At 35.8% G+C, this 26768-nt stretch overlaps 1 protein-coding gene across 2 annotated transcripts; it reads right to left on the reverse strand.

The window, feature by feature from the left end:
* Positions 1-587: 587 nt before the first annotated feature.
* Positions 588-26125, reverse strand: LOC107561683 (heat shock 70 kDa protein 4L-like). 2 transcript variants are annotated; one of them, XM_016246156.1, is made up of 19 exons: positions 25770-26125; positions 22980-23037; positions 22733-22873; positions 22380-22502; positions 22189-22288; positions 18650-18783; positions 18297-18541; positions 18020-18096; positions 17769-17920; positions 17286-17392; positions 14532-14665; positions 11021-11217; positions 9425-9502; positions 9117-9251; positions 5180-5305; positions 4864-4971; positions 3323-3442; positions 2541-2702; positions 588-1506 (listed from the first exon to the last, which is right to left on the reverse strand). In XM_016246156.1, the coding sequence occupies exons 1-19, from the start codon at positions 25874-25876 to the stop codon at positions 1330-1332; spliced, it is 2481 nt and encodes an 826-aa protein (XP_016101642.1). In that variant the 5' UTR covers positions 25877-26125; the 3' UTR covers positions 588-1329. The 2 variants fall into 2 exon arrangements, with proteins under 2 accessions (XP_016101642.1, XP_016101641.1); XM_016246155.1 differs by having other exon boundaries at positions 2541-2705.
* Positions 26126-26768: the final 643 nt, after the last annotated feature.

Consider the following 26768-nt stretch of genomic DNA (forward strand, 5'->3'; position numbering starts at 1 on the left):
TACAAGCACAGCGCTGAGCTTCTTGAGTCTGTTCAGTAGCGTTTTGATTGGTGGATTAAAAGCTCACCGCGAATGGCTGAACGGAACATCCTCCAAAAAAAGATATTTATGAATCTTAACCTGCCGGGAAGGTCTCAAAAATACCGCACACAAATTCAAAGCAGTCCGCGCATGTGTGATGATTTGCAAATGCAGATTCAACGATCCATAAATACATGTAGCATCATTCATAAATGTGTGATGGAAATTAATTAAAGAACTTGATATATACATATTTGTGCATGCATGTGCAAAACATTTTACATTTATTTAGGTAAGATGCATTTGGGGAAATATTTATGCTTTTACTTCTGTATTTATGAATTGTGTTTTGAATTTACGAATCGGATTTTGTAAATGTAAATTGTGCTGTGCGTTCATGAATTTTGTTTTGCAAATGTGTTATTTTTGAGGCTGATCTGTCTCCATATATAAGTGCTTCTAACACTTCTACAAACCCTCCTGTTCTTGTCCAGATTTTGAGACTAATATAAAATTTCTCACGTAAAGTGGCACAATAATTTAGATGGCAACAAACACATTCAGTCATAAAGGCATGTTTTAATATTTGTGATCATCAAACCTCAATACTAGATATGGGACTGCATGAAAACTGGGGAAAAAAGGAATGACCTGCTCAAAACATTCTACTTTCATATGACACTACGGAGCTGAAAGCATTGCAATGTCAACAATAGGAGTGTACCTATATCTAAGCACCCATAAATTCAAATTACTAAAATAATATTTACAGGCTCTAGACAACACATCCTTTGGAAATGTATATATTAAATACAAATATAAACCATATATTTATATGTATTGCATACATATTTGCTTCTTTTCCCTCAATCTTAACGATTGATCAGACAGTATTTTAATTCATGTTTAATTCAAGTTACCAAGTGATATGATTCACCTCAAGAATGCCTTTGGCTCTCCCAGAATGCATCACATTGTTTTAGGGATAGCTTTTTGTTAAGAGCGGCAGCATCGTTTCAGTTATTGAACTACATCTATTCTATATGATCCTACTGTGGATGTCCAATCCCGGACTGTGTTTCCAATACAGCTGCAACACTTGAAGGACAGCCTGACCCAGTCCCTTAATAGGTACAAGAGAAAACCAACAGAGGAGCAGACGTCTACAAACAGATGCACAAATACAGCCAACTGAGTGGTGGACATAAAGAGAATGGTTCCAGCTATCGGTTCAGTGTAAGTTGAAAAGATTTAATAGTGGCTTAAGTGAGAATGACAGCAGAATTAGATGGTTGAGTGAGGAAGAGCTCAGTCCACCTCCATCTCTCCAGACGGAGGCTTCATCTGCTGATTGCCTTTGCTGTCTGCGCCTTGCTGTGCTGCGGGGCCGTTATGTGCCCCATTGTTTTTGTCTCCCTCTTCTACAGGCTCCTCGGTTTTGGGTTTGGGCCGGTTGAAGACAGGATGGCAAACATCCTCTAACTCCTGCATTTCAACACAAAAACAGAAGGATTAATATGTATATAAATTGCATTTTATTAAATGATGCAGTAGGTTAGAGTGTTGTCAGCCAGTACCACGATATGAGGATTCTTTATGAAGGAACCAGACACAACCTGCCAGTAACATGTTGAGATACTATTTTGTCCCATAATAAAATATACAAGTAAATTGTAGTTTCCTTCATTTAAAAAAAATAAATTGATTATTACTTTAGAACCATGAGAATCAAAATTTTAACCAGATTTTTGCAGTAAACTTGATTTCATAATAATTAAGCATATTTTCCCTACAAATTGTCATTACCGAAATGTAAAATACAATTTAAAAAATCAAATTTCCACTACTTTAATGCAAAATACATACAATAAATATTTTATTTAATTTAATTACAATACAACACATAACTAGACAGAGTCTGTCAAAATAAAAGTCTTTTAAAGGTGGGGTAAGCGATTTTTCAAAAACGCTTTAGAAAACTGATTCGGGCTGACTAGCAAAACAAACTTGTAGCCAATCAGCAGTAAGGGGCGTGTCTACTCATGATGGGCAGGAGAGCGTTCAGTGCACAGGACGGACATTAGCCGAGCGACAGAAAGATAGAGATGGCGGATAAAAAAACAAAAGAGGAAAACGTCTGCGGAACAAGAAGGCTTAAGTCGAGAAGTAGGACCCGTGTAAATATCGGATGAGCTTTCCAGCGCTGGAGCGAAATCAAGGAGCGGAAGGCCTGCGATCGGACACCGAGGTTGCTTTGTTTCTTCTCGATCGGTGAGTAACAGAGTGTCTGCTCCGCAACAGCTAAAGTCTGTCTAGTACACTGGACTTTTTTCTTTTTAGGCTTCATTTTCTATATGCAAAATATGTCCTTTTTTTTAAATGTCGCTTGGAGATCATTTTGTGAGATCCACTCTTATTCATTATTTATAAAAGAAACTGGTGTGAACGCTCTAATGACAGGGCAAAATATAATTGTGACTTGAAGCTTGACTGTATTTTTACTGGAAAAGTGCACAAACCTGAATCTTCTGAATGATCTCTGCTACTTTGACTGCTGGGTCTTGAGCAACTGTAAGTTTGCTCTGGGCGTTCATCTTTGTATTCATCCAGCCTAAAGCTTCACACACACTCTTCTCAACAACACTCATCTCCTCGGCGCTCAAGTGCTGGTAGCGCTCATCCTGCTGGTCAAATGGCAGACATGACCACAGCATTTAATGCATCTCAGCTTCCACTCAATTCAGTTTAAAGTGTACCTCAGCATTACATTTTCTTTAAGTGCATCAATACTGATGAGGAACAATACGATGAATATGATGACTGTAATGAGTAAATGCAATTAATGTAAAATGCTCTTAAGAATAAATAAGCCAATCTGAACACTGCTAAATATTAGGATGCCGTTACATACACAATAATTCTGATAAAGATATAACATTGTAATAATGAATTAAATGGCCAAAACAACTGATATAAAGTCAAACACTTGAAACATTTTTTAAGTGAATGTGTTCCCCAAATAGTGGGAGACATAACAAGGTACATTAAAAAACTTGTAGATGAAAAAAGTGTAAGTTACGAAAGTAATTAGGCCAGTAGATCTGTGCAAAGGAGTTATCCCAAATAAAACCAATTAATGCCTATAAAAAAGGAGGTTGCACATCACTCCAAGGCTTATAAAAACACAACAGGCAAGAACTGTGCTTTAGTTGCAAAAACAAAAGCTTTTTCAAATCATTTTCTATTAACAGAACTATACAATATCAAAAAAGCTACATTGCCATTAAGCATTACAGCTTACCTTCTGTTTATACATGTCCACCGCCTTCATAAAAAGCTGAATTTTCTTGCCTAGCTCATCGAACGCTCTGGGTCGACCCTCATGCTCTCTGTACCGTTCTTCAATGGGCTCACCAAACTTCTACAAAAGACAAAGACCACATCCTGCTGTAACACACATTCATGCAGTTTTTCATTGGATGAACTGACCCATGTGAAAAAGAACTACACTTCAGCATAGTTTTAAAAAGACTACTTGTTACAGAAATAATATGAAGTTCATAATAATAATATGAGTTCATTTGCAAAAACCGATAAACGCCACTTTAAAAAAAAGGACCTGATTTCCATGCATTATTCTCCAAATATAGCGCGGCCTGAACCCTAAACACGTTTTGTCAAAAAATCTGGTTTTGTCCACTTTCAAGGCATCACGAGTTCACGTTTTACTGCAGAAGCCGATAAGTCCATTTTAGCGAATCAGCGCACTGTATTCAGGTCAGGTGACAAGGCTACTTTCACTTTGAAAAGACGTGCTAGCTGAGAGGAGTTTGGTCAAAGTTATCGGTTTTTGCAAAAAAAATTTGGTTTTGCTCTTCATATACTTTAGGGGAATTTACATAAGTGCAAACTGAATGTAATGTTTTCAGACATTTAATTAGATGTTAACTGAAATTAAATAAAAAAAATGTATTATAGATTAAATTTATATTTTTCTTTGACCCACTTAAGTAGGACCTAAGTACATCTTTATATGTAATTTCATAATTCTATTGTCTTAGAAATATGGGTAAAGTGCACTACCGAATGTATTGACAAGCATTTATGACATTTTTATGTCATGTATTTAAATATATTTATAATTGTACAATTGTAATGATGTCACTTTGAAAAGACGTGCTAGCTGAGAGGAGTTTGGTCAAAGTTATCGGTTTTTGCCAAAAAAATTTGGTTTTGCTCTTCATATACTTTAGGGGAATTTACATAAGTGCAAACTGAATGTAATGTTTTCAGACATTTAATTGGATGTTAACTGAAATTAAATTAAAAAAAATGTATTATAGATTAAATTTATATTTTTCTTTGACCCACTTAAGTAGGACCTAAGTACATCTTTATATGTAATTTCATAATTCTATTGTCTTAGAAATATGGGTAAAGTGCACTACCGAATGTATTGACAAGCATTTATGACATTTTTATGTCATGTATTTAAATATATTTATAATTGTACAATTGTAATGATGGTCTAAATATATTTAGACCACCTTAATTAGACTTTCAACCAGTATAACAGAAAAAGTTTTTGCTCATCCTAGCAAATGTAATACATTTTTCCATTCTCTTTGGTCAGCCACACCTACCTAAAACGGCTCACGTTCTGCATGTACAGTTTTTAAAGATAAACTACAAGTACACATTCACTTGCGATTAAAAATGTAGTTTTTTAGAAAAATAAAAAAAATAATATAACAGATGTATATATTAATGTACAAATGTATAAACAGTGCAAAATGTCACAACTGTAATACACATGCATGACCTGAATACTTAAGCACCTACTTTGAGTTCAGACAGTTTGTCCTGATAGATTTCTTTCTCCTGGTCTTCTCCTTCTTCATACAGCCAGATCTCTGTGTCCTCAAGCATTATAGTGAGTCGGTTACTTTCCTGCAAAGGAAGAACATCAACACACATACATAGTAAGTCTCACCTGAGCTTCATTTTGCTAGTATTTATAATGTTCTGTTCCATGTATAAATGATTTGAGATTTTAAACTGCAGAAGTGGTGTAGATTATACAGAAACAAAGCATAAGCTCCCTAGTGTCTTGACTGAGAACAACGGCTCTGGGTAAACAAAGAGATTATGTGCTCACATCTTCAGTGACATATCTCTCATAGATGCCACACAGTTTGTCTCGCACTTCGTAAACATACTCCTCCACAGCATTTTTAGCATCGTTTCTCTCCTTCTCCAGCTTGTCTTGTATGATCATTTTTTTCTGGAAGAGAAAATGCAGTGAATATATATTTACAAACTGGATCATTGTAACTTTTCTCCCTAATAAGCCACAAAAATTCTCAAACGTTATAATTATCCGGATTATAAATGAAACATCAAACATACCCTTTGCTCTAACCTAAACATAAATAACTGTGCTCGACTGTACTGAATGTGCATTTGTAGTGTGCTTCCAATCTTAAAAGTGTATTTAAAAATATATGTATTTGCAAGATTACAATTTCATTAGATTACACAGTGTCTTCAACATTGTAATAATGTCAAATTTAATTTTTAAAAGTAAAAAATGTGAAATTACAAGAACATTTTAAATCATTATGTTGTAGTAATCATATTTTGATGTGTTGTCTAACATACTAAAGCTCATGTAAAGTACTTTTTATAATTTTATAATTATAATTTTACCAGTAGTGTTATTCAATGTTACATTTAAAATATATTTAAAGTACTAAATGTGTATTTACAAATATATTTGAATTGTCACACTTTATTTTAAGGTCCAATTCTCACTATTAACTATTAACTATGACTTTTGGCTCAATAAACTCCTAATTTGCTGCTTGTTAACAGTTAGTAAGGTAGTTGTTAAATTTAGGTATGGGCTAGAATTAGTGATCGACCGATATTGATTTTTTTTTATAACCGATACCAATTATTTGCATGTTTATTTGTCTGATAACCGATATGCATAACCGATATTTATTTACTGTTATAAAGTAAATAAATGACTGAGTGAAGTAAGAACATACTTCAGTTTTGGTTTTTCCTCTTTTCAGTCATCTTTTTTTTTGTGTTGAAAATTAGCAGTCTTTCATGTTAAATTTAATCTTCATATTACAACAATAAAAAACATTTTATTTATAAAAAGCATCAACAGCAACAACACTAATATTAACAATAAGCAAAATAAATGTAGAATGTCTAATGTTTTCAAATGGAGAAAATAAATAAAGGGCAGGAGTCATATCAACTTCATTTTAAACTACAATTTTAGTAGGTTTATAAGCTATTTAATAGCTACAGGGTCAAGAATAATTCACTGGATAATGTTAATTCACTGAATAATATTCTCTGGAATATTGGAATATAACAAACCAAACATCGTATTTTATTGCATTTCTCAACTGGAATGTTATATCAGAATTATTAATAATGTTTTTGTCCTTCTAGATTATGAAATGCCTGCTGAGAGTGTGGTTTATCTATGCAGTTACACAGAACTATACTCCAACTGCGATCGCTCGCGGAGATAATAAATAATTAATTTCCATAGAGTTGTATTTATTTAGATGTTTATTAGAGAAATAATGGTTATATAGTAAATGTTAATACAATTTAGGGTGTGAATATTGTTAAAAGTTACATGCAGTGGCCGTGCTGGAGCATTTCCTGAGCATCAATTCATGAGACTAACGATGAGCATAGACAACAGAGAGAGGATTCAATTCAGTGCTTTTATTTCCAACATGTGCTCATTCATGGCTGCATATTATTTAATTCAGGCAAAGTTACGTCTTTATTGAGACAGGACTTGACGGATTATTTTACATGACTCCGTGAGTTGGTCTCTATTTCTTAGAGCCAAACTGCATAAACTACATATCAGGCATTTATATAATGCATCTAATTTGTGCATAAATGGCTGTTATGTTAAATAAAGTTTACTAACTTATTAGAGAAATAATGGTTATATAGTAAATGTTAATACAATTTAGGGTGTGAATATTGTTAAAAGTTACATGCAGTGGCCGTGCTGGAGCATTTCCTGAGCATCAATTCATGAGACTAACGATGAGCATAGACAACAGAGAGAGGATTCAATTCAGTGCTTTTATTTCCAACATGTGCTCATTCATGGCTGCATATTATTTAATTCAGGCAAAGTTACGTCTTTATTGAGACAGGACTTGACGGATTATTTTACATGACTCCGTGAGTTGGTCTCTATTTCTTAGAGCCAAGCTGCATAAACTGCATATCAGGCATTTACAGTATGTAATGCATCTAATTTGTGCATACAGTGGGTACGGAAAGTATTCAGACCCCCTTAAATTTTTCACTCTTTGTTAAATTGCAGCCATTTGCTGTTATGTTCAATAAAGTTTACTAACTACAGCAAATCAAGTACCTGCACGACGTTGTCCCCTCAGATGCGCTGCAATGGCGATAATGCGTGCAATTCGTGTTTATCGGTGAATCCGATATTACAAAACCGTTATCCGATTATGGTAAAATTAGGGATGCACGATATATCGGCCACCATATCGGTATCGGCCCATATCGGCTCATTTTTTCGTTAACAGTGAGAATTGGTCCTTAAATAAAGTGTTACTATTTAAATACAGTATATATGTTGAAACTATATTATGAAACCTCTGTCAGGTGACCTTAGTCAAACAGTTAAGTCACTTCAGAGGAGTTTTTTTAAATAAAAATTACAAAGACAAACATTTTCTGCTTTGGAATCATGTGCATAGATGAATTTTGCACAATAAGACCAGGAACGTACAGTATTAAGAAATATTGTCAACTAACAAAAATACAATAGCATAAAGCTATAATGCCAAATTCATGCTTGATTGAAGAGCTTCAAAGAGTGAGATTACACAGTATTTGTTTTTGGGGGTTTTTTAAGCTAAAGGATGAGCTAGTAAGTGTAGGACATGACTCTAATGCCTAGAGCTGTGCTGTCGCTTCACTGGCGAAATGATCTACTAATATCTTTTCCCTGAGGACTGAATTGAGCTCTGTCATGGATATTTAGGGTAAATGCTAAATATATATGATTTTCATATGATTTTAGCAACATGCAGGGTACAAGATACAGTTGGTTCAGCTGGCAAGAGTTATAAACAGTAGCTACCAAGAGACAAATATAGTGAGTACATATAACTAGGGATGCACCGATACCGGGCCCGATACTGAGCTTCTGTACTCGTACTCGTACTCGTTAAAATGCCCCGATACCAAAAGCTGACACCACACAGCATGTGATAAGCGCCATATTCAGACAAAGAAACACCAACAACAGAACAACAGACAGCAGAATGGAGTTAAGGATGTCTACTACGAAGTATATGTATGCAATGAATATAACGTTAAACATTCAGTATTAACGCCTGTATAGCTGATGTGCGCGAGCTGATAAACAAACCACGCTGAGTGGATTGAGCGCGCGGCGGCACAGATGCGCGAGCTTGTCGAGTGAATATATCTTTCTCACAGACATCACTGGAAAGTTTGTAGTTCGGTCGGATATGTCAAAAACAAGTAAGTAAATCAATGCACAAGTTACTTAACGGTAGGGAGAGAGAGAGAGAGCGCGCGCACTTCTGTTGTGTGATCTTTGATGTTCACTCACTTAGCACACGCATCATTTGGATTAAAACTAAATCGTACAAATAAGACCATCTATGGGGGCAGTCACTATAAACATCATTTATTTTCAACCTTAGGCATACACGACTTTCTGGAGAAAGTGAATCTAGCCTCTGTGAAATGCGCTAGGCTGTACTTGTCCCTCTCATTCTGCACCAGTACAAATACGTGCCAAAAATAAAAGTATCAGTATTGGGCGAGTACTGGAAAAAGTGGTATCGGTGCATCCTACATATAACCAAAATGAATTCTGCCTAAAGCGCAGAAAATGGGGCTCTAATTTGAGATGAGAATCAAAAATGCACAGAGTGGAACAAGAGGGCTGGCTTTGAACTGAGCTGAGTTAAATTAATCGCACCACTCCACATGTTCTCAAAAGAACTGAAGCAGACTGAAAATGAATTATGACTTACTTCATAATCAACAAAGTTGTTGAGCACATCTTGATCCAGCTGTCGGGTGGTGTTGGCCCAAATGGGCAGATCAACACTCTTCACTTTTGTATTGGCTTTGCTACTGCTTGCAACTTGATCTTGTTTATCACCATCCTTTAACAAAATAAGAAATTTGTAAAGATATAAGCACAAATCGGTCTGTTTCACCATTACTTTAGATAACTCCAGATAGCTCTAGAATCTAGCATGCATGACATGACCCCTTCAAAGTAGAAATAAACAGCATTTGAGAATATATTTGATTATATTGCCAAGGTAAATTGTACCTTATTGCCAGAGTTATTCATCTTTTCCTCTTCAGTGGGCTGGTCTCCTTGGCCTTCCTGGTCCACCTGCATTTTATTCTATTAATAAAAGCATAAACACAGCATGAGTGATCTGATCCTGCACCTACACTGTCCACAAAATTTGTTTTAAAAGCTCACAGTGCTGAATATATTTGCTCGTTTTGGAATATTCTTTATAAACGAGGAGCATTGAACAGCTACAGCTGAGAGCCATAGAAATCACTACGATGCAGACTTCCTGTCACATTCACAAAACAAAAACAATACTTTGAAATGAATGAAAAAGCATGTAACTGAGCTGAGGTATTCGGCTTTAAAAAATCTTTCATTTGGCTTCATGTATTATGAATTATTAGTTTGTGAAGCCTTGTGCAATAATGTAATCTGTATGGTACTGCATACTAGAATACTACACACTTGTACATATACTAGTATTCAAAGGTTTGTGGTCAGTAAGGTTTTGAAATTAATATTTTTATTCAGCAAGGATGCATTAAATGTATCAAAAATGGCAGTAAGGACATTTATAATGTCACAAAAGATTTCAAAGAAATGCTGTACTTTTGAACTCTCTATTAATCATAAAATCCTGAAAAATATGCATCAGTTTCCATAAAAATATTAATAATAGCATTGATAATATTATTATTTCCACACCATTGACAATAATATTATATTAATAATTCAGCTTTGCCATCAGAGGAATAAATTGGATTTTAAAATATTTATTTTATACAGTTTTATACAGTATTTATAAAGTTATTTTTATATTTCACATAATTACTGTTTTTACTGTTTTTTTAATCAAATAAATGCAACCTTGATGAGCCTAAGATACTTTCAAAAACATTTAAAAACTTACCAATCTCAAACTTTTAAATAATAGTGTATTATATTTTTTTTATGAATGCATAAACAATCAGTTATTTGGGAACTTATTTTGTTTCTCATTATTATGTAAAAAAAAAATCTAAATACTTGAAACTACATTTTTAGACAAATATAAATTGCACCTACATATATACAACTTGCATTACTTTAATACAGCGCACAGTATATGTACTGATTGACTGATTGCTTGATGTCATAATTGTGCACCTGGCCAGTAACTTGCCTTCCAGCATATTTAGATATTTTAGATTTCTTTGGCCTAGTTTAAAAACTGCTGTGCCAAATTACAGCTGTTGATGGCATGTCATAACCCTGGTAAGCTAAATAAAGTAACCCCTAATGCAAGAACGACAATCTTCCTCTTCTAGGACAGAGGTGTCATTTTCAGTGCCAAAAGCAGTGAGCTTAAATTAATGACAGAGTGAAAAGACTTTACAGATTTGAACGCTAATGTTGTGCCTGTGTATCTAATCATGTTTCAAGGAACAAAGAAAGTAATTCAGGTTTGGAACAACATGAAGATGAGCAAGTGATGACAGAATCTTTGGTTGAACTAATCATTTAAATATTTCTCTTGACATCAATGGAATGGCAAAATCCCACAAAACTAGAATTAGATTAATTTGTAATTAAATTAATTTACCCAAAGAATGAATACTTTTTTTGCCAATCAGTGTCTCCTACCTGTTCCTCAGGCCTGCCCTCATTCTGTACAGTAGGTTCTGTTTCCATCTGCACATCCTCTGCCTCTCCTTTCTGCTTCTCTATCAGAGAGGCACTGGACACGCTGAAGATGCCGTGCATGTTCACGCGCACTTTCACCTTGACCTTTGAACTGTCCCCATCAGGCTGCGGCACGACATTCTGTATGGTAAAGCGGCCTGGCCACAACAGAAAAACATGCTAATCAGAACCACAATCAGACAGTAATACTTTAAGCAGGGCTCTAAACCAGTTCAAGGACCGAAAACAAAAAGCAGAAACTAAATCAAATTTAATTGTTCCGAACAGAAATGCTTATTTGAAATGGTCATTAACCGGTTCTGTTGAGTCTTTTAATTTTGCAATCAACCAATCACGAATTCAAATAGTACGTCCAATGCAAATATGATGTTGACGCATCCAACAAGTGAAAAGCCAGCTGTAAATTCATCATAGGTAAGTCGCAATGGCAGTGCCACAGCATTACAGTTTTTCTGAGGATATGGCGCGAACCGTCAAGCATTAGGTCTACATTTAAGTGAAAATTAATGGCAGGTAATATGGAGTTTGTTGTGTGTTTTGAAACCAGCAAAAACTGCAGGATAGTGTAGAACATGGATTCACACAAAGTCACTTCACACACCTGCAGCGCTTCTGTGAACGGAGAAAACAGAATAAAACTATATACATAAAAAGGTATACATAGGCCTATACATAAAATATATTTCACTTAAATCATTAAACGATTAACAAAACAAAAGAAAAATTTTTTTTTTGCTGAATTTCGGTTCATGTGACACGCTCCAAAGTTCATGGAAATGAAACCGAGACAGCAGAAAGCGGCATCCTGCTTGTTTTCTTTATTTGGCAAAAGCTTTACCATTTTGAATGATGTCTTGCTTCCATCGGAGTAACAGTTGAATCTCTTAGAATCCTTGGTTTCCTTAAAGGATTAGTTCACTTCCAGAATAAAAATTTCCTGATATTTACCCATGTCATCCAAGATGTTCATGTCTTTCTTTCTTCAGTCGCAAAGAAATTAAGGTTTTTGAAGATTTTTCTCCATATAATGGACTTCAATGGTGACCAATGGGCTGAAGGTCCAAATTGCAGTTTCAGTGCAGCTTCAAAGGGCTCTACAGGATCCCAGTCGAGGAATAATGGTCTTATCTAGTCAAGCGATCGGTCATTTAAAAAAACAAAAAAAACAAAACCCTTTTATACACTTTTTAACCACAAATGCTTGTCTTGCACTAGCCCGACTTCACGCATGGCGTAGTCACGTTGGAAAGGTCACGCATGACGTAGATGGAAGTACCGACCCAGTGTTTACAAAGCGTACGTGCAAAGAAAGTAAAATGCCCTTTAAGAAGTATATACATTTTTTTTTTTTTTTTTTTTTTTTTAATGCCCGTTCTCGCTGGATAAGACCCTTATTTCTCGGCTGGGATCCTGTAGAGCCCTTTGAAGCTGCACTGAAACTGCAATTTGGACCTCCAACCCGTTGGTCACCATTGAAGTCCATTATAAGGAGAAAAATCCTGGAATGTTCCTCAAAAACCTTAATTTCTTTGCGACTGAAGAAAGAAAGACATGAACATCTTGGATGACATGAGGGTGAGGAAATTATCAGAAATGTTTTATTCTGGAAGTGAACTAATCCTTTAAGGGAAAACAATGCATTGATAATGCCTCACGCACGCACACAACATATTTTTGCAAACTTGACATCGCAGCCTGTTCATTATTAAAATAAAATGCAGTTAAAGAAACATACAAAAAGTTACACTGCTCAATTTAAAATAGTAGTCCGTAGTACAATCTGTGCCATTCAGCATGACCACCGTGCTGTTATTATGACAGTTTTAAAGTAGCAGTCTATGGAAGCCATGGAATAAAAGAATAAAAAAGATCATTTTGAGTTTATATTTCAAAATTCAGACTTTTTTCTCGCAATTCCGAGATTATATCTCACAATTCTGAAGAAAAATCAACTCATCATTCTCTTTTTTTCCCCTCAGTTCAGAATCATGAGTTTACATCCCACACTTCTGGCTTTTTTTACCTCAGAATTGACAAACTGGCAATTGTTGAGTTAAATCGAGTTATAAAGTCCGAATTAGGAGATATAAATTTGCATTTGTGAGCAAAAAGTCAGAATTGTGAGATAAAACAGTTATGGAATGTTATGTAAAATGTTAAAGGTTTAAATAGTAGTCTATTTCATGCTGTATCTGTAGGGCTAATATGTGACCCTGGACCACAAAACCAGTCTTAAGTCACTTGGGTATATTTGTAGCAATAGCCAAAAATAGATTGTATGGGTCAAAATTATCGATTTTTCTTTTATGCCAAAAACATTAGGATATTAAGTAAAGATCATGTTCCATGAAGAAATGTAGTAAATTTCCTACCATAAATAAATTGATACTTAATTTTTGATTAGTAATATGCATTGCTAAGAACTTCATTTGGACAACTTTAAATGCGATTTTTTTGCACCCTCAGATTCCAGATTTTCAAATAGTAGTATCTCGGCAAAATAATGCCCTATCATAACAAACCATAAATCAATGGAAAGCTTTCAGAAAACTTAATTTTGAAAAATTAAACCTTATGACTGGTTTTGTGGTCAAGGGTCACATGTATTCTATTATTCTACATTAATAATCATTATTAGCATATTAAGAGCAATAATCAAAAATATTGATTTCTGGCATAATATAGTATACATAATAATAGCTCTACGCTGTAATACAATCCTAATTTATATATATATTTATTTATTTTTATATACTTTATGTTGGCTATGTACTTATAAATACATGTATACATACACAGAAGGCATGTCAGATGCAGCTTTTGTTCCACCTCTGCAATGTAAAACTGGCTTTTGTTAATGTTGATCAAATTTTATTGGTGAGTTTATAGTATTCTCATTGATAAAAATGCCCCAGGAATTGAATTTTGGGGGAAAATATTGCCCCATAATGCAAAAGTTCATTTCTGACCCTGCCATATGGGAAGTGTATTAGGCCCTCACACACTGACATACATTAGACTCAGTATGGAGAGGGTATATGATGTGATGGGAATTAGAGCTTAGGGGACGTCATGTCTCGGTCCTAATTACCAGGCTGGTAGGTGTATTTTGACACCTCTGTGACACTCCCCTGAGATTAGGCCTGACTCTAACCCACTTCAGTTAGTGTGTTGAAGATATAACAGGTGCTCGGACACAATGGATCACAATGCTGAGGGCATTCTTAATCAAATGAGGCCATGAACAACTATTTAAGGGTCCCCTGGGCTTCGCACCAGAGTGATTAGTCTCATTTTGGTCATAAATTAGGCTAGTGCTGACTAAAACTCAAAGTGAATCATTTCATACTGATTCCTATAGAAGTTTAAATAAAGTCTGGTTTAAGAATGCCATTCCAGAATGCAATCAACATGATACTGAAGTTGCCACACAACACACAGTAATACACACCTATTCTGCTATCCGGATAGGGCAGCTCATTTGGAGAACTATAGAATGCTTCCAGGTCAAAAGGCTCCTTCTTGTGGAAGGTGATGACTTTGGAGAAAGGTGCTGCATGGTTCTTACTATACACCTCACATTCCCTGAAGACGAGAAAACGACAGTTGAAAACAAGTCAGATTTTCATTCTTAAAGTCAACCTGAAATCAAAATTAACAGTTTGTATATATTTATATATGTCACAAAAGGGAAGAAAGACAATCATAATTTCCATTTCATGACAACTTTAAGAACAACATTTTAATTCTTAGTAGACATTACTACAGCTTTTTCTAGAATTATTTATTTATCTATTTATTTATATTTCATTTATTTCATTTTTTCATTAAATTATTAATACTTAAATTAATATGTAATTTAATATTTAATGTATTGTGTTTAAAATATTAAGCATTACAACATTATAATCAGTGGTCGACCGATATTGTTTTTTTGACAGCCGATACCGATATCTTGGAAAGCAGGGTGGCCGATGGCCGATATAAAGACGATATAATTTTATTTATTTTAATTAATATTTTAATTAAATGAAAATGAAAAGTCGATAAAAAAAATTTGTTAAATAAACATACTTATACTTTAGATGACAAAGTATTTTTCACAAATAAATAAATATTTTAATAAAAATATAATTAAAAAGGAAGTAAACACTGTAACCAACAGTGCACATTCTGGGAAGTTTGTGTGCATTAATCATATTTTTTTCAAATAAAGCCAAGGTAACACTCATTTTACATACAGCACACAGTGGAAATTACATGAATATGACAGCGGGCAAATGCATAAATCGCAGCATAATTTGAAATCACGAGTTTAATGTTTGTCGATCGCACGTCTCCAGTGAAGCTGAACTCTCCTCCTGTCCACATTCTATTCGCACAGACCGACCGTCACGCAGAGAACACATGATCATGCAGGATACAAATGCACACTTCACAACATCTCACAACTGGATCTGACTAAGTTTGCAAGGTTTTTGAAATTAGATGTTTTAGACATTCAAAGATCTGTTTAAATGATATAAATGTGTATTTGCTGAATGCTGACGGCAAACAAGAACGTATTATAATGTGTGCCTTTCTATTACTAATAATAAAAAAGCAATCGTTATAATACTTTTTGTATACATTTTAATTTGTTTGTTTAACGTTTGTATCTGATTATTCGACAGACGTATTAGATCATCCATATTAGACAGAACTGAAGGACAACAACGAACAAGAGGGAGAATGTAAGCACTGTGCGTCAAAATAAAAGTCCCGCCTCAAACGCATCGGCCAAACAGGAAAACTTATCTGCCGATGCCGATATTTAAAAAATGCCAAATATCGGATGATATATCGGCCTTGGCGATATATCGGTCGACCACTAAATATAATACTACACTGTACAAAGAGGCAACCTGCAATTGTCTCCTTAAAGAGTTATTTTTGGCTGATTTAAAGGTGCTGTATGTAAGTTTTTGACTCTGCTAAAGCATAAAAATACCATAATATGTTTGCAGTTATTTAAGAAACATGCTAAGTTAACATACTTGTTTATCTGAAAAACAATGCTACTGTCAGTTATTCTCCTTTGAAAATGTGTGTTCTGGGCCGGAATGTCGGTCTCTGTTTTGGTTTGTGAAATCCGCCCACTGCCAGTTTACCTAATTGTATTTCGTCACCTCGGGTTGCCAGTTGGCGGAAAACACAGCGTATTTCATTTCATTCATCGTCAAGTGCACTCGTTCCTGTTGGTGTCGTCAATCTGGCAACCTGGGTGTGCTTCAAGACTGAGGAGGAGGGGCCAGGCGAAAAAAACCCTCTCCAATATTTTGAATTTGGACTGCAATACCTAGTTCAACCACTCGGTGTCAATCCTACATACAGCACCTTTAACCCATGAACATTTATTTTGATGGTATAAATTAATGTATTTATTCAGTGATGCTAAAAATATTTTTGAATATTTTTTCCAGCTACATATAATAAAAATGAATGCAAAACATTTTATCTTTATAAGCCAGCATATTTGTACTTATTGGACACTAATTCCTGTCAATAACACATCTCACATATTTACATTTGAAAAATGAGCATGTGCTATTAAAAATAGGTTAATAGATGGATACATTTATTGTTAAGATTTATATAAAGATAATATAAAACATATAAATTACTCCAACTATGTAAATAAATACACTTGATTTTTTCATTTTCTGAATAAAATGTAAGTGATGCTGCCACAATGCTGAATTGTGTCATTGCTACTATATGTAGCTGCTAAGGTCTTTCCAGTGGTTTTTAGCACATTACTATGCATTTGTTAGGATGATATGGTTGGTTGCTAGGTGCTAGCCTGTTGGTCTTTATTATTTTCTCATGCCTAGATGGCTTGGGTCCCTTCTGCCATGCAAGTCTTTTTATGGCCCACCAGGTGCAAATCAAATTGTGATTGCCAAGAAATGTAATCTCACACCTCTCCGCAATAAACTGCATGATTGGAGGCATCATTCACTGGAACGAGTTATTTGCTGATTCTTGAGGTTGGTGGTTTGTTCAAATCCTAACTTTAAGCGTGTTAAATAGTGATGCTTTGCTTAGTTAGCACTACAAATAAATAATCACTTGGTAATGAGAATACTTAGGACACAATATAATTATTTCAGATATCTGCACTTGCTTCAAACAGGCTAAAAGTTGAAAATGTGAAGGCTCTTACCCGACACTTTCATCTGTCTGAGACTTCCAGCGCAGAGTAATCGGGAAGGGGACTGCGTCTGTGATGGAGAACTCTCGGACTTTGAAGGCTGGAGACAGGATTGCACACTTACCACACACACACACACACACATACACACAAAAAATAAACATTTATGATATACAAGCAAATGTAGTTACATAAGCTGTCTAAATAGGGTATTAGTACAAGGAATCAGAGACAGCATTGCATGCATCACACAGATTTCATCTCGTTTCTACACCTCTCCCACAGAATCCACAAACTCCCCAGGGAACTGGCACACGTATTGTTCAACTGTTCTGTATCACACTCTCACACTGCTCACACTTCTGCTGTTTCTGTGCTGACATCTATAATGCCTGTTATCAAGGCCATTTTAAGTGCTGTAGACAGATTTGTTCAGATTATGGTCTTTTTTAAATAGGGCTTTATGAATTTGATGTCTTTAAGAGTCTGTTTTACCTGTAACGCACATCCGCGTGCTACAGCCTCATCTGCGTTCAGCGTGGTGCTGATGTCTTTACCGAAGAACTTTGAGATTCTCTCCTTTATGGCCGGGATTCTGGTGGCTCCGCCCACCACCTCAATGGCATAGATCTCGTCTCTGCTAAGCTCTGTACCAGGACGAGTGCAAATTAGCAATGTATTTAAATTTTACATATGTTGTGATTGATTTTTTTTTTTGGAGAACTGGGCCATCGACTGCTGCTTACTTGATTGTTCCATGACCGATTTCAGTGGCGCCTCCACTCTCATCAAGAGCTGAGCACACATCTCTTCAAACTGCACCCTGTGTCCAATCACAATGACATGTTTCTGCTCAAACCGTCAATCCAACTATTTTTTATTAAGCATGAAATGCTTCATTTGCATTGATTTAATTTCACAATACACATACTGTTATTTATGAAAGAGGTTACATGAACGTTGAATTAAGTCTAAACACTATGCAAATTTTGGAGCAGAACTTTAAAAAAATAATTGGATTACCTGTTCATTTTCCCATGGACATCGATGTCATTCATGAAGCACTCAATGTTGAGAGGGAGATCAGAAGAGTTTGCACTCATGAGTTTCTTCAGTTTCTCACACTCCTGATAGAGCCTTAGAAGGGCTCTTGGGTTGTCTTTAACATTGAGTTTGAAACGGTTTTTGAAGTCTCCGCAGAAATATTCCACAAGCAACTCGTCAAAGTTGCGTCCGCCCAAATATGGGTCAAATGCTGTAGCCAACACCTGAAACAAAGAAGAGTTTGATAATACCTTTGAAAACAGCTTTGTGAAAGATTAAACATAATACTCTGAAGTAAACATTTCCCATAAAAATATAGGGATAACACAGACCTTCAATTTCCCCTTGTTAAAGGAAGCAATGGAGACTTGATAAGATGAGTGCCCAATGTCAACAAACACGACATTACGGGGTTTCTCCTCAGGGTTTGGCAAGTCCTGTTTATAGATGCCATAGGCCAAGGCCACTGCAACAAGAATAACAACAAATAACAACTTGTGAAAGGCCTTGTGGACTGTAATAATAGACAGAGATAAGAGTACTCCTAAAAGTCCAATCCAATTATATAATTATCCAATTAACATTACAAAAATTCTATACATCCTGTTAACAATGTTAACATAAATGGAACCCAAATAAAAGAATGGTCATTCACATGGTCATTATCACTAAAAAAAATTATAAAATTAGTACATCACCACAATTTAACTAAATTAAAATGAGGGAACAAATCAGCACAACATGATTTAACTGATTCAATGATTTAAATAATACAAGGGAACAAAATAACAATTGGTCAATTTGTTTTAATTTGTTCCCTTTTATGGTTAAATGGCTTTTGGTTAAATTGAACTAAACGAGTGAATTAATAAAACATGTTCACCAATTAACAGATTCTTAATTTGTGACCACAATATCTATTTGTAATTTTTTATGATAATTTTTTGCCTTTTTATGATAATAACTGGCTGATTGTACATTATTCCTTACTTACTTTAACTGGTTTCAGGTAATAGATTAATGAGTTATTACGAGCATTTAAATATATTTAGCCTCTAATTGATAACCTGTTATAAATCTGTACACTAGGTGAGTTAAAAAGAAAAACATGCATACGAGTCGATATTCTATTGATTTGTGCTTATTGGTGAAAGAGCAATTATGTAAAAATACATTTCCCAAATGACAACAATTACTGCAATTAAAATTGAGCAAAATAGTAATTTTTGTTATCATTATACAGTAAGTTAACTAAAACTAAAACAGGACAAGTTGACTAAATATGATAAAAACTCAAAGTTACATTTGACACAGGACTAAGACTAAGACTACATTTAAAAAATAGCTGACAAAATTAACACTACTGCAAACAGTTACTCTGTTAAAGATGTTGAAGATGACAAACATCATGTTGAAAATAAGAAAATATCATTACACAAGAAATTCATGATTCATGAATCATGTTTTTGTCAGTCATCACACATTAAATTTGCTTCTGCTACACCCTCACATTTTCATCTAGATCGGCAACCTTAGAAGGGGTAATTACATTAGTCATGACAGCAATAATGAGAGAGAATGTATTCATATTATTTATAATGTGTATTCATTTTATTCAGTCTTTAAGAAATGTTGAAGTCCCTAACACACGTACAATATGCAAATCACCCTTCACGGTAAATCTACATAATAGTCACGCAGCCTGTTTTATTCAGTTAAAAATTGGTTTTGTGTAGTTTATTTTTCAACAACATGCACACTGTTAAAAAGTGATACCTCGCAATTGCTACCTTAAAGGGACAGTTCACTCAAAAATGAAAATTTGCTGTTAAAGGTGGGGTAAGCCATTTTTCAAAAACGCTTTAGAAAACTGATTCGGGCCGACTAGCAAAACAAACTTGTAGCCAATCAGCAGTAAGGGTACAGCAGTGTGTCTACTCATGATGTGGAGGAGAGAGCGTTCAGTCTGAGCCAAGCGACAGAAAGATAGAGATGACGGATAAAAAACAAAAGAGGAAAACGTCTGCGGAACAAAAGAAGGCTTAGGGCAATAAGGCAAGAAGTAAATGTGTAAATATCGGATCAGCTTTCCAGCACTGGAGAGACTCAAGGAGCGGAAGGCCTGCCATCGGACGCCGAGGTTGCTTTGTTTCTTCTCAATACACTCTTAAAAATAAAGGTGCTTCAAAAGGTTCTTCAAGCGATGCCATAGGAGAACCATTTTTGGTTCCACAAAGAACCATTCAGTCAAAGGTTCGCCTGCCATCGGACGCCGAGGTTGCTTTGTTTCTTCTCGATAGGTGAGTGTCTATCGAGAGTCACCGTGTCTGCGCCGCAACAGATAAAGTCTGTCTAGTACACTGGACGCGACAAAGCGACCGTTGAAAATCATTTGAAATTTGTGTCAATACGTCATTAATAGAACGCAGCAGCAGTTTTATGTCGGGATTTGTCATGTCGTGCCTTGCCGCATCCAGTGTAGACCATAGATATGTGTATATATATATATATATGGTGTAGACAGCATCACTGATTATGAGCTCTATAGTATTTTGTCGCGCCGCACCACTCGCGTCTGGTGTAGACACGGTGTAACATTGGTTTTGCTTTGTTTCACAGAACTAATTGTTGCCTGGGTTGCGTACGTATGTGTGGGGCAGAGCTATCAAAATAGGGGCAAGACTCTTTTGGGGAAGAGCGTGTTTGTTTTGGTGATTTCAAATGTCAACATTGGCTACCAGAAATCCCTTACCCCACCTTTAATTTACTCACCTTCAGCTCACCTTTTTACATAAACCACAAGAAACCATGAAAGTTTCATTTCGGCGCTTCATTCAAGTTCTCGGTCCACACATGCTTGTATCAGCAGCTTGTCTTTGGCCCAAGTCTGAACTGTTTCCTCAATTCAGTTCTTGTTGGAGGAACTGAAGCTCTGAATGAGTTGGCAAAAATCGGCATCATACGATCATATTATGTCAGAATTTTGGCTCATTTTGAGTCACAGTGATGGTCGGAAAACGTCTGAAAGTGAGTTTTGATTGAGCAACTTGTAGATCTGTGCTGTTTGAGCCGCAAACTGTTTCAGATGGTTTAGTCCGATTTAGTGAACTGGGTTCACTAAAAAGAACCAACTGTTCACAAACTGAACATCTGAGGCTATGGATTTCAGGTAGTTATGTTGTAAATAATGTTCTGTTTCTTGAACAGACTGATCGTTTTGCTTCATCATGAGACCTCAATATATCGTCACAAGCCACGGTGTTACCTGTACATGATTTTATTTTTTACTCTCAAGGGACGGTAGCCGTTGACTTGCATTTAAGAATCACCAAGGACCATGGTTTCAGATAAAAATCTGCTTTACTGTTCTACTGAAGAAAAAAGTCACCTACATGTAAATTAACATCAAATTTTCATTTTTGGGTGAACTATCCCTTTAAAGAGCTATTTCTACCTGATTTAATGCGTAAACATTAGTTTTGTTGGTATAAATCGATGTATTTTTGACTATAAATAAAACCAATTAATTTAGATGCTACCATTTTTAGGTAACCATTTTCTGTTTAGTTAGATAATGACAACATTTAAAAAAAAAATTGTAACACTTTATTTTAGAGTCTCTTAACTAGTTGCTTATTAGCATGCATATTACTAGAATTAAGCTACTAATTAAGCACATAAATGCCTTATTCTACATGACCTTATTCTACATCCCTAATCCTACCCAATACCTCAACTTAACAACTACCTTTCTAACAATTAATAAGCAGCAAATTAGGAATTTATTGAGGGAAAAGTCGTAGTTAATAGTGAATAAGTGTTCCCTATTCTAAAGTGTTACCAAAAAAATCAACAGCTTAATTTTGCTGACCTGCTGTTGTGTCATTAATCAGCCTCAAGCAGTTCAGCCCAGCAATCTGAGTTGCGTCCATCAGGGATCTCCTTTCTACATCCGTAAAAAAGCTGGGGACCTAGAGAAAACCCAAACATGTCAAAGAGATGACAGGCATGTCAAGAGCACTAGCAGAAATACGCTAGGATCAATGATTTAGAAGCGCTCACAGATATCACACAGTCCACCACAGGCTTCTTCAAGGCATGCTCAGAAGTTTCTTTCAGCTTGGTGAGCAACATGGCAGTCATCTGCTCGATGGTAAACACCTTGTCCTCATTCAGATAACGTACCTATGACAATGCAATGTGTGTGTAAAATGATCTCTAGCATGTTTAACATTCTAGAACTTTCACACTATTGCTTTTTGCAATATTCTTGAAAACACTGTTAAAAAACACAACTACTCATGTTTTGTCTATGCATTCTTTGCATTTTTTTTGTGTCCAAAACATGATTTTTGGGACAGTGGTCTACAATAGCAAAATAGTTTTCAAAGTGGTGGCAAAACACATTATAGCACCTTTATTCCAGTGCTGCCATTGTCCAGTTTGTGAAGGTTGTAAGGCAACTTGGATTTTTCCCCTTGAACAAATTGGTCATCAACCGCTCGACCGTGAAACTTCTTAAAGCCGTGAACCGTGTTCTTAAAGTTCGTTATGATCTGTAGGAGGCATGTTTATTGGTTAATATACCACCTAATTTTATGATTAGCAAATACTGTAAAGGTTTAAGAAATTAGAAAGCATGAAATGAACAGCATTTCGTACCTGACTTTTAGCAGCATTTCCAATGGTCCGGTTTTTAGAGGCCAGAGAAATGCATGCTCTGTTGGAAAAGATGACATGTTCATAAATGTATCATACATTGTGACAACACCCTCCATATTGTATTTCCAATCTGATGCATTCTAGAACCTGGATGAGCAGGGCGTGGATCAGCACCTTGGACAGCGTCTTCACTAGTGCTTATCTCAAGTCTTCCTGAGTCGCAAACCATGTTATGGTGTGAAATAAGCTTTTGAGATATGAAAAGGCATATCAAGACTGCTAGAAGCTGGAGGTCTTTAATATGATTTCTTATAAGAAGCAGCAAGGTTTCTGCATTTCAGAACCACTAGAATTATAATAGTGGAAATAATTAGTGGAATTAAACAGGCTTCAAACTAAAAAAAATCAAACTTGTTTCAATTCATTTGGATTAATCTGTTCGACATGTTCAATCAGTGTTTGGGTGCAACCTCGTGCTTCTTCTATTTTTTTCACAAAATCTGTGTTTTCTATAGTAGCAATCAATACAAGCCAACATCAAATACAATAATGTGTGAAATATTAATTCACTTGAATAGAATGAGACCACGGGATGTTTCAAACGCTTTTTCAGTTCCATCTATTGGATTGTCACTACCAGACAGAAAATGTTTAATATTGACAGATAGATAGATAGACAGACAAACAGACAGACAGACAGACAGACAGACAGACGATAGATAGATAGATAGATAGATAGATAGATAGATAGATAGATAGATAGATAGATAGATAGAACTGTTTCTCTTATTTCTAACTCATTTTACAATGATCTATGTAATTTGAGATAATTTTCTAAAAATTACCTCAAAAACAATTCCTTTACAATTGTGAGCTTGCTGAACTCATAACAGGTAAAACACATAAAAGAAGACCTTAAATGATAATTCACCCCAAAATTCTGTCACCATTTAATCATCCTCATCTTTTCAAAACTGTATGACTTACTTTCTTCTGTGGAACATAAAAGATCATTTGAGAAATGTTTCAATGGTGACCAAAACCAACATGGTTACCATCCCATCATTCTTCAAAATGTCTTGTGTTCTACAGAAGAAAGACACGCAGCTTTGGAAATCTGTCCTTTGAATGCAATATAAGTCGCTTTGGATAAAAGCATGTAAAGAAAATAACATAGCTATTGCCTGATTTGTTGATGTTGCTGACAAAAAATAGGAACACAGCTGTAAAACTTTATCTTTTCCTTCCGTCAGGATGTAGAAACAATTTTTTAAATATTTTTATTATGCATATATATATATATATATATATATATTAATCAACATGAAGTATTGAGTTATGGTGTGAAGGCTGATGTTTTTTGTCATATAATGTCATAATTTTAATAAAATGAAAAGAAAATCAAATGAAAGCTACATTTGTGTAAAGGACATTCTAGTCATCATCTCTGATTAATTTCAGTGCAATTGTTGCTATATTAAACCCGATGGCAGGTAAAGTTGTGGGACATACCTTGCGAAAATTAACCATGGTTTTATTACAGTAAAAGTGTCGTAACCATGTTTTTTTGGCGTATCGATTACCATTTGTATAACCACAGCTTTACAACAATGGTTAAACTATGGTCAGTGTTGCAAAACCATGGTTAATTTGTGGTTACCATGGTTTAACTATAGTGACAGTTATGGTGTGAAGGCTGATGTTTTTTGTCATATAATGTCATAATTTTAATAAAATGAAAAGAAAATCAAATGAAAGCTACATTTGTGTAAAGGACATTCTAGTCATCATCTCTGATTAATTTCAGTGCAATTGTTGCTATATTAAACCCGATGGCAGGTAAAGTTGTGGGACATACCTTGCGAAAATTAACCATGGTTTTATTACAGTAAAAGTGTCGTAACCATGTTTTTTTGGCGTATCGATTACCATTTGTATAACCACAGCTTTACAACAATGGTTAAACTATGGTCAGTGTTGCAAAACCATGGTTAATTTGTGGTTACCATGGTTTAACTATAGTGACCATGTTTGTTTGGATTTATATGTAGTAAAACCATGGTTAATTGTCCTATGTCCCATATTTCAAGAATCAGTGTGATCTGTAACTAGTGTTGCAGGAGAAGCTGAGGATGCGCTAACAACAGAATTCGACTCGACTAAGCACCGCAGTGACCTCCTACAACACCTCAATTCTGATTTCCTTTTAGGACGATGGTGCAAAATTTTCCCCAAAAAGATCTAGTTTTCCAGCATCTTAATTTTGATTGCATGTGTCGCCGCGCCCAAAACGAGAGAGTGTGGATTTGTCTCTAGACAACCGTCTCGTGGACTCGGCGCATGCAGGGTGTCGGATTATACCGTTCACGTGCCATGCTCGCGCGAGACATGCAGTTTTGAGTTCGCCTAACACTTGCGAAAAGCCGTACAAACAGCCGTTCTGATCCATTTCACGAGCGACTGAGCGTGTGGATGACAGGTGGGAATTACGACGAGCATGTCTCTTATTCACATGACTAAGAAATCCAGGCGTTCTCGTGATAATAAGCCAATTGGACAAATAAAGACACAAAAGAGCATTTCTCTCAGACACGTTTCAGGGCGTAGACAACACTGACCAGACTCGCGCAGCGGTTAAACTGATGAGATACATGCAAAATGGAGATGCGCGAGGGGCTTAGCATCTTTCGGACAAAACTGACAGTCGCAGGAGGAAAATGCACTGGCAACAGCAAACGTTGCGTAACAACACACAGCATCATTTTACAGGGCTGGCAATGCTATACTTACGGAGTGCATCTGTCACTGTATTCATTTGCAATGGTTTCAATGCCGCCGCTCCTGGCAACAGCGATGTAACAGTTCTGGAAACCCACATCAATTCCCACCACAGACATGTTCAGTCCTTATTTCTTTATTCTTAACACCTCCGGTCCAGTTTTAACAGTGCAGCTGGGTGAGAACACAACACCCCTATTCTACAGTATGTGCTGAGTGCGCTTGTAACCGAGCTAGAAGTATTACTCGCTATTATTGTAAATCGGGCTTTAGATAGATAATAGATAATTCTTCCTCCCTAATCCTAGCAGAGAACGCTTCTACTGCATTCTTGCAGCCTCCACGGATATTGTCAGCCGGCAATATGGGTAAACCTGCGCATTTGTCAAGAGACTGGAACTCAGCCAAGCCCCGCCCACGGCTGGTTCTGATTGGCTACTGGACGCTAACCAGCAGTTCGATTGGCGCAGCGTCTAGATAAGGACGAAGAATCTAGAAGCTGGCGACAGCTCGCATTTTTACGTCACAGGGAATGAGCGTGCAGTTCAGCGACCTGTGAGAGAGTCAGGGGGCCATCCCTGCACAAATACATAGCCAGCAATTACAGCAATAATTAAAGGACATTATTAACACCGCCATCTTTATCATCTACATTTTTTAATTTTAATTCTACTTTATCTATATTGATCTTCTTTGCGTGTATGTGTGTATAATATAAATATATAAATATATATATGTATGTGTGTGTTTGTTTGTATGTATGTGTGCAGGGGCGTAGATTACGCGGGGGACGCGGGGGACATGTTCCCCCCCCACTTTTTATAAAAAGTAAATTCGTCCCCCGCACTTTTTTATTGGAGAGTTGTGTTCACGACATGTTGAGGTTTTAATGGAGCGATGTATATAAATGCAGAATGATTTAAAATTAAAAGAGAAGATAGTCTACACATGACGTTCACGTTTCCATGGCAATCAGTCACTCTAAAAGACTAAATAAAATAAATAAATAAA

Source organism: Sinocyclocheilus grahami, unplaced genomic scaffold, assembly GCF_001515645.1.
Source record: "Sinocyclocheilus grahami isolate Dianchi unplaced genomic scaffold, SAMN03320097.WGS_v1.1 scaffold787.1, whole genome shotgun sequence".
Taxonomy (NCBI): Eukaryota; Metazoa; Chordata; class Actinopteri; order Cypriniformes; family Cyprinidae; genus Sinocyclocheilus; species Sinocyclocheilus grahami.

Excerpts from the sequence above, each read along its gene's own strand:
- LOC107561683 (XM_016246155.1), bottom strand. The coding sequence starts at position 25,876 with ATGTCTGTGGTGGGAATTGATGTGGGTTTCCAGAACTGTTACATCGCT. Across the intron at positions 23,038-25,769 it reads TACAGTGACAGATGCACTCC|AGCATGCATTTCTCTGGCCT; the intron begins GTAAGTATAGCA and ends CTTTTCCAACAG. Across the intron at positions 17,393-17,768 it reads CACGCGGATGTGCGTTACAG|TGTGCAATCCTGTCTCCAGC; the intron begins GTAAAACAGACT and ends GTGTGTGGTAAG.